The sequence below is a fragment of the Podarcis filfolensis genome (assembly GCF_964270895.1).
Source record: "Podarcis filfolensis genome assembly, chromosome: 7".
In the NCBI taxonomy this organism is placed as follows: Eukaryota; Metazoa; Chordata; class Lepidosauria; order Squamata; family Lacertidae; genus Podarcis; species Podarcis filfolensis.
In genome coordinates, this window is record NC_139603.1 from 89832190 (window position 1) to 89841167 (window position 8978).

At 49.9% G+C, this 8978-nt stretch overlaps 1 protein-coding gene across 1 annotated transcript in view; it reads right to left on the minus strand.

The window, feature by feature from the left end:
- The window catches only part of TONSL (tonsoku like, DNA repair protein), a 47860-nt gene extending 46114 nt beyond the window's left edge, over positions 1–1746 (minus strand). Inside the window, exon 1 of the mRNA XM_083621842.1 lies at positions 1655–1746. Coding sequence (XP_083477968.1) covers positions 1655–1685 — 31 coding nt within the window. The 5' untranslated portion in view covers positions 1686–1746. The remainder of the gene's footprint in view (positions 1–1654) is intronic.
- Between the last annotated feature and the right edge of the window lie 7232 nt (positions 1747–8978).

Below are 8978 nucleotides of genomic sequence, written 5' to 3' on the forward strand. Positions count from 1 at the left end.
TCCCCAGTTAAGCCCCCCCCACATAATCAATCACATGACGTGGCGCACCCCCCCATTCCCTCCCCAAACCCCATTCCCATCAACTGCAGGGTCTCGAGTATTTTATGAGGGGTGGCGAAGACCTCCTCCCCCCTTCAGGTAACTCCTCCCCTCCCCCAACCCCTCCCGGCAGGGGGGCCAACTTGAATAAAATGGGGGGGGGGTTTTCCCTCAGTTAAGCCCCGCCCCGCATAATCAATCACATGACGTGGCACACCCCCCATGCCCATCAACTTGGGGGGGTCCCGAATATTTTATGAGGGGAGGAGAAGACCCCCCCCCGGGCCCCATTGGTTGGCCCCTCCCCCCTTCAGGGAACTACCTCCCTCCCCCCACCCCTTCAGGCAGTTGGGGGGAATTTCCAGTTAAGCCCCGCCCCCCACAATCGATCAGATGACGTGGTGCCCTCCATGCCCATCAACTGGGGGGGGTCTCGAATATTTTATGAGGGGGGGCGAAGACCCCCCCGAGTTGGCCCCTCCCCCTCCGGGTAACTCCTCCCCTCCCCCAACCCCTCCAGGCAGGGGGGCCAACTTGAATAAAATTGGGGCTTTCCCCAGTTAAGCCCCGCCGCACATACTCAATCACATGATGCAGTGCCCCCCCCCACTTAAATGGAAATGCCCATCAACTTGGGGGGGGTCCCTTGAATATTTTATTGGGGGGGCGAAGCTCCTCCTGGGCCCCCTGAGTTGGCCCCTCCCCCTCCCCTTCAGGTAACTCCCTCCCTCCCCCAACCCCTCCAGGCAGGGGGGCCAGCTTGAATAAAATGGGGGGGTTTCCCCAGTTAAGCCCGCCCCCCGCATAATCAATCACATGACGTGGCACACACCCCATGCCCATCAACTGGGGGGGTCTCGAATATTTTATGGGGGGGGCGAAGCTCCTCCTGGGCCCCCTGAGTTGGCCCCTCCCCCCTTCAGGTAACTCCCTCCCTCCCCCAACCCCTCCAGGCAGGGGGGCCAGCTTGAATAAAATGGGGGGTTTCCCCAGTTAAGCTCGCCCCCCCGCATAACCAACCACATGACGTGGCACACCCCCCCATTCCCATCAACTGGGGGGGTCTCGAATATTTTATGAGGGGACAAAGACCCTCCCGGGCCCCCCCTCTCCCCTTCAGGTAACTCTCTCCCTCCCCCAACCCCTCCCGGCAGGGGGGCCAGCTTGAATAAAATGGGGTTCCCCCCCAGTTAAGCCCCGCCCAGCATAATCAATCACATGACGCCCCCCAACTTAAATGGAAATACCCTTCAGGCAGTTGGGGGGGGGATTCCTGTTAAGTCCCGCCCCGCATAATCAATCACATGACGTGGCACACCCCCATGCCCATCAACTGGGGGGGGTCTCGAATATTTTATTGGGGGGGCGAATCTCCTCCTGGGCCCCCTGAGTTGGCCCCTCCCCCTCCCCTTCAGGTAACTCCCTCCCTCCCCCAACCCCTCCCGGCGGGGGGGCCACCTTGAATAAAATGGGGGGGGGGTTCCCTCAGTTAAGCCCCGCCCCGCATAATCGATTACATGACGTCACACCCCATGCCCATCAACTTGGGGGGGTCCCGAATATTTTAGGGGGGGCGAAAAACCCCCTGAGTTGGCCCCTCCCCCCCCCCACTCACGGCGGATCTCTCGGTCCCGCGCGCCCCCCATGGCCGCCGCCTCCGCGTCTCTCTCTTCCCTTCCGCGCCAAACTCCCGCTCGCCCGGAGGGCTCCCCTTATTGGCCGGGCCCTGGCGCGCTCCCATTGGCCGAGCGCGACCAACCGCGCGCCGCTTCCTTCTCTTCTGTTTTTTTTTTTTTTAAGATATTTATTGAAGTTTCCCAAAAACGTAAGTTTACAAAATGAAAAAAGGTCATATAATAAGAAAAAGATACCAAAAAAAAGAACCTAGAGAAATACACGAAAAAGAAAAAAGATGAATAAAAACGCAAAATACAAAAGACAAATAGCTAAGAAAAGAATTAAAAACAAATCCGTTTTTTGTAACCCTAACTCATTATCTTATTTCCTTGGCCTCCTCACACCTCCCCTTTTTGTATTCCCATTTAAATAATCAAATCAGCAAATCCTTACCCTCTTTCGTTTATCTTAACTCTGTATCTTAACATATTATAACTCTATATTTTCATCCATTATCAATTCATTTTTGCATATTCTTATTAACTTTGTTGCTAATGCCACTTATTTTCAATCCAACATCATTTTAACATTCATTAATTTTACAGTATTTCTGAAGATAGTCTTTAAATTTCTTCCAGTCTTCTTCCACCAACTCTTCTCCCAGGTCTCAGATTCTGCCAGTCATTTCTGCCAATTCCATATAATCCATCACCTTCATCTGCCACACTTCCTCCTCTTCTTGGCCACGCCCCAAAGAGGCGGGGCTGCTCAGCTGCTGCTGCTGGCTCCGCCCCCCGATGTCCGGTGGGGCTCCTGCCTGATTTCCAAGAAGGGGGGGAGGTTTGCTGGTGACGAGCTGCCCCAGGGCCGGATTGGGGTTGGATGAGGCCCTAAGCCGGGGATCAGCAAACTATTTCACCAGGGGACCAATCCACTGTCCCTCAGACCTTATGGGGGGCCGGACTATATTTTTTGGGGGGGGGAATGAACGAATTCCTATGCCCCACAAATAACCCAGAGATGCATTTTAAATAAAAGGACACATTTTACTCATGTAAAAACACCCTGATTCCCAGACCGTATGTCCAGCTGTCCTTTGTCAACAACAAATGGTCGCTGTTTTTGTGTTGAATATATGCTATACCAGGCACCCCCAAACTTGGCCCTCCAGATGTTTTGGGACTACAATTCCCATCATCCCTGACCACTGGTCCTGTTAGCTAGGGATGATGGGAGTTGTAGTCCCAAAACCGCTGGAGGGCCAAGTTTGCCTGTGCTATACAGTGGTACCTCAGGTTACAGACGCTTCAGGATACAGACTCCGCTAACCCAGAAATAATACCTTCAGTTAAGAACTTTGCTTCAGGATGAGTTAAAGTGGTGCTTCAGGTTAAGAACAGTTTCAGGTTAAGAACGGACCTCCAGAACTCCAGTTCTTAACCCGAGGTACCACTGTACAGTAATTTATGGACCTAAAGCCATTTGCACATGCAGAATGTAGGCACCCTACCTATACATAAATGAGCAAACCAGTGATATTTTGGGGAGCAGGCTAGCAGGCAGGACTCATTACTTACGGTACATCACAGGAGCCTACACAGCACAAAACACTGTTGCTGTATGTAGATTTTATTTTATTTGTTTTTTATCTTATATTTTGGAAATGTACATTCAGTGTTTGTTTTTTCTTTAAAAAATTTGGGGGCCCCCCCAAGAGAGTGGGACCCTAAGCTATAGCTTGTTTAGCTTATACGTAAATCCGGCACTGAGCTGCCCTCTGGGACTTGGCTTGTGGGGAGAAATCTCCATAGCAACTAAGTAGACTCCAAGCATAGCAGAAGGGCCCAGGGGTTAGATCCTGACATTCTGAAGACATCTGAAGGCAGCCCTGTTCAGGGAAGTTTTTAATGTGTGACATTTTAATGTATTTTTAATCTTTGTTGGAAGCCGCCCAGAGTGGCTAGAGAAACCCAGCCAGATGCGCAGGGTACAAATAATAAATTATTATTATTATTATTATTATTATTATTATTATTATTATTATCCCCGCCCAACCAGAAAGCAAGGCAGGGTGGACTGGTGAGCAGCCGGTCTGTTTCTCAGTCTAGTCTACCTCGCAGGGTCGGCATGAAGATGGAACAAGGTTCTGTGCACAGCCAGGGATGGATCTGCCTTCCTTGGAATTCCAGCAGGCAGCAGGGATAGAGATGGAGCACAGCTGGGAAAACACCCTCCCCCTTTATTAACTTTGCTAAAGGTGGAGTTGGATGAGCAGCAAAGACAGATCCAGCTCTAGTCTGCTCTACAGGGACAGCTGCCCCGCTTCTGCCTTCTTCTGCTGCCCTTTTGCAGCTGGACGCCTCTTAAGGGCATGCTGGGACATGTAGTCCTGCTAAAGCATAGGCACCCCGTGGAGACAGAGTGGTCAGTTTATTCTATCAAGCGCTGCTGAGCAAGCGCTATGGGGCAAGCTCAGTGACAGCAACTGAAGCCCTTTGGCTGCCCACACTTGGGATCTGAATGTAGTGCAGAGTTGGACAGATTAACAGGGAAAATTAGATATTTTCAAGACCGAAAGTTCATCGAGGACTGGGGGAAATTTGTTGAATATCTGAAAAGAACATATGATGTGCAAACAACACTGGTGGGATTTCAAGAAGCACTGTGAAAGCAGAGATATATTGTTAAAAACAAATAGGAGTGGGAGGGAAGTTTAATGGCAATATAAACAGAGGAATGCGTAAACTGAGAAGTAATTATGGATGATTGTCAGAGAAGTCGAAGGAAGTCTAAAAAGAATCAAATTTGCGAAAATTTGTGAAAATTTGACAGAACTGTATATTTGTTTTGGAAAATAATAAAAATTATTTATAAAAAAAAAAGAATGTAGTGCTTTCGGTATGGAGAGGGCGAGAGATGCCACACGTCCCGATGAGCTTGCCTCCAACAAAAAGCAGACAGTCCTCATGGAAGCTGTGCAGGGCCATCAACTGTAAAAAGTGCTTCGTATTGCTTGTGTTGCAAGGTTAGGACAAGGAGGTCAGACAGCGTGGCTTAAGGCTATGGCATGAGATTCAGAGTAGAGAGATTTGTAGCTGTTTCTGAACCTCTTCTTCACTGGACCAGTGAAGACCAGGCCACTGGCCCACCCAATATCCTGTTCTCAGAGTGGCCCATCAGAACCCCTCAAGAAGGATCTATGCTCAAGAGCCCTCTCTCCTCCTGTGGCTTTCAGATTCACAAGCATCGCTGCCTCCAGCTGTGGAGGCAGAACCCAGCCATGTTTGTGTTCTTATTTCTATTATGAATTTTGTGTTTTCATATTGCAATTTTTTGTTATGAACTGCCCCGAGATCAGTGGACAAAGTATAGTCTACAAATTTAATAAATTGTAATAAATAATAATAATAATCCTGGTTGGTAGCCATTGACGGCCCTCTACTTCATAAATTTGCCTTATCCTCTTTTATAGCCATCTAGGCTGGTGGCAGGGACACGGGTGGCGCTGTGGGTTAAACCACAGAGCCTAGGGCTTGCCGATCAGATGGTCGGCAGTTCAAATCCCTGCAACAGGGTGAGCTCCCGTTGCTCGGTCCCTGCTCCTGCCAACCTAGCAGTTTGAAAGCACGCCAGTGCAAGTAGATAAATAGGTACCGCTCTGGCGGGAAGGTAAACGGCGTTTCCGTGCGCTGCTCTGGTTCACCAGAAGCGGCTTAGTCATGCTGGCCACATGACCCAGAAGCTGTACGCCGGCTCCCTCGGCCAGTAAAGCGAGATGAGCGCCGGCAACCCCAGAGTCGGTCACGACTGGACCTAATGGTCAGGGGTCCCTTTACCTTTACCTTTAGGCTGGTGGCAACTCCGTATGCTTTGCTGTGGCTGGATTGCACCCAGGGAGATAATGGAACAATTGCCAGCATTGAGCTATATGAACAAAGTCTTCATGCAGAGGTATGCCAGGTAGTCAGGGCTGCAAATCAATCACTCAATCCATCTTTATCCATGTTTATTCAGAAGTCCCACTGTGCTCAGATTACTCCCACATCAGTGTGCATACAATCACAGCCTGCATTTATCAAGGGCATAAAGCCCCTTTCCTAAGGGAGAAAGCTATAGAGGTTGGGGCATTTTGTTTGGCGAAAAGGAGAAGGGAACCTAGGTTAGAAACCTGAACATATCCACCTGCTTAAAAGCCCTACTGAACTTGGATGGACTAGTGAACAAGCGTAGGATTCTGATGCAGAGATGCTAAAATTATGAAGGTTGGGGAATGTTATTAATTTATATTCCACCTTCTTGCCAAAATGGCTTCTCTGCAAAACAGAAAGGGTTGTTCCCTTTTTCATTCTGTCACTCACGCGCAATTCAAAATAGAGGTTATCCAATGAAACTGACAGGCAGCAGATTCAGGAAATGCCTCCTTCACCTAATGCAGAATTAGTTTGTGGAATCTGGTGAGTGCTGGACAATTCCTATGCCATTTACAGCTGAGCAGCAATGAATACCGCATACCTGTTACCTGTGTGTCAGGTTACGGCAGCAGGGAAAACTTGGACCATTGCAACTCTGTTCTCTTTTAGCATAAGGCTGGTTAACAAATGTTCTGGTGGGCTGAATGTGTGGAGACATACAAACAGGTCTAACCATCACACTGTTTAGACCTTTAACCTCCCTCTCCAAATTGTCCATCACCTCTCTAAGTACCGTATTTTTCGCTCTATAGGGTGCACCTGACCATAGGGCGCACCTAGTTTTCAGAGGGGGAAACTCGGCCAGTCAGTCCCTTCTCCCTCCTTGGGGAAAAGCCCCCAAGAGTGGTGCGCTCTTTAAAGGCTGCACGGCTCCTGCGGGCTTTTCTACGAGGTGGGGGAATTCCCCCACCTCGTAGAAAAGCCTGCAGAAGCCGTGCAGCCTTTAAAGAGCGCACGGTTTTTGTGGGAGGTGGGGGGAAGCGCTGCTTTCCCCCACTGCCAGCCTCAAAACCAGGTCGGGGAGCTGCGCAAAGGTGTCGCGCGCCATCCCGCTGCCCCCCGAGCCTGTGGGGCTGGCGGTGGGGGGAAGCGCTGCTTTCCCCCACCGCCAGCCTCAAAGACCAGACTCTCCTGGCTTCAGCGAAAGCAACGCGAAACCTCCGGAGTGCAGGCTTTGGAGGCTTCACGTTGCTATCGCTGAAGCCAGGGAGCCTGCATTTGCTCCATAGGACGCACACACACTTCTCCTTAATTTTTGGAGGGGAAAAAGTGTGTCCTATAGAGCTAAAAATAGTACTACTGCCTCTGGGGACTCTGAGGTCTCGCAGCTAGCAGGCACCATCGTAGTTCCCTCTAATGGCAAGCTCAGGTGGCTGAGTACAAACAAGTGTGGGGCTGCTAAAAAAAACCACCCAGTTGGTATCAACACACCCAGGTGAATTCTGAGGGATGCAGAAGGACAAATCACTTTAAAAAAAGCAAAAGAGGGATACCCCTTTCCCACTTTTTTTTTTTTAAAAAAAGCTTAATTAGAACAGAACCTGCTTAGTGGTTCCCAGAAGCCACAGAATGCCAAGTGCTGGGTGGAAAAGAAAAAGCAGGAAAGGTTGAATTGGCCGTTTTAAGGTACTTCTTGCTCAGTGGGGTCATAAAATTGTAGAGTTGGAAGGGACCCAAAATGTCATCTAGTCCAAGCCCGTTTTTGCAGGTCCCTTGTTCTCTGCATGTGTTTGAAGGCGATTTACGCCAGGTGCCATACACCCTAGAGCAACCTTTCTCAACCTGTGGGTCCCCAGATGTTGACTACAACTCCCATCACCCCTAGCTAGCAAGGTCAGAGCTCAGGGATGATGGGAGTTGTAGTCCAACATCTGGGGACCCACAGGTTGAGAACCCCTGTCCTAGAGGAAGCTGCCTTGACTCAAGTCAGCAGCGGTCTATTGAGTAGCCCAATGTTGTTTCTTGTCCGGCACCAACCTTCCAAGTTGATTCCCACTGCTAAGAGGTTTGCTCTCCTGATGCACCTCCCCTCAGAACCCTCCACGCATTATTCCCAATATCCTGGCTGGGCGCTTCTGCTCGGTGAGCCTCACTCACCCCAGAAGGGGGAGAGAAGAGTCTTGCAAGGCGAGTCTATTCCCTGCACTTTGCTTTCAACCTCCAAAAAGGTGGAGGTGAGCAATTTGCATGAGCTTGGGATAACCAAGCATAGTTCTTTCCACTAACAGGGCATCTTGTTTGTGTGAAATGGTAAGTTTGAATACAGAGAAATATTTGCTGCTCATCATCCTTATGCATTCCCTTCCTAAGATTTCAAATCACCCACCTTTAGTCTGGGCCGCTAAAAAATATAAATATTGATGAACACTGGCCAGGGGATGTAAAGGTAAAGGTAAAGGGACCCCTGGCATTAGGTCCAGTTGTGACCGACTCTGGGGTTGCGGCGCTCATCTCGCTTTATTGGCCAAGGGAGCCGGCGTACAGCTTCCGGGTCATGTGGCCAGCAGGACTAAGCCACTTCTGGCGAACCAGAGCAGTGCATGGAAACGCGGTTTACCTTCCCGCCAGAGCGGTACCTATTTATCTACTTGCACTTTGACGTGCTTTCGAACTGCTAGGTTGGCAGGAGCAGGGACCAAGCAACGGGAGCTCACCCCGTCGCAGGGATTCGAACCACCGACCTTCTGATCAGCAAGCCCAAGAGGCTTAGTGGTTTAACCCACAGCGCCACCCGCGTCCAAGGCCAGGGGATGTACAGACCCTGAATTAATGCAGAATTAATTCCTGCATTGCAGGGTTTGGACTAGATGACCCCTGGGAGCCCTTCCAACTCTACAGTTATACTTTTCAAAAAATTTTTAAAAAATTATTCTATTTTTCTATCACAAGTGTGAGAATTCCTCCCAAACATGCCGCTTTCAGCCACACTTGTAAACTGTCCCGTTATTTGAAAGAATTGCACACGGCAAGAAGGGAATTTCCTCTATTCCGCCGTCCAGGCCCCATTCCTTCCCCATACATGGGTGACCTTGCAGCAGTGAAGTTCATTTTTTACGACACATCTGAGGACAGAAGCTGTCATGCAGCCGCTGACGGTACACAGCAGGTACATCATCTCCTTTTCTAAAAAGGCAGCATAAAGCAAAGCAGGGAGGGAAGAGTAGAGGGGAAAACATCTGCCGGGCAAGCTGAGGAGCCCAAGGTCAGCTCCTGGCATCTCTAGTTAAAACAGATATTGGGCAGAAGGTCCAGGATAGTGTCACTGTGAGTCCAGGAGTGAATGGACTCAATCTCATGTGCTGAAGAGATGGTATAGCAGCTCTAAGCATTCGTCCCAGTGAAACCCGTGTC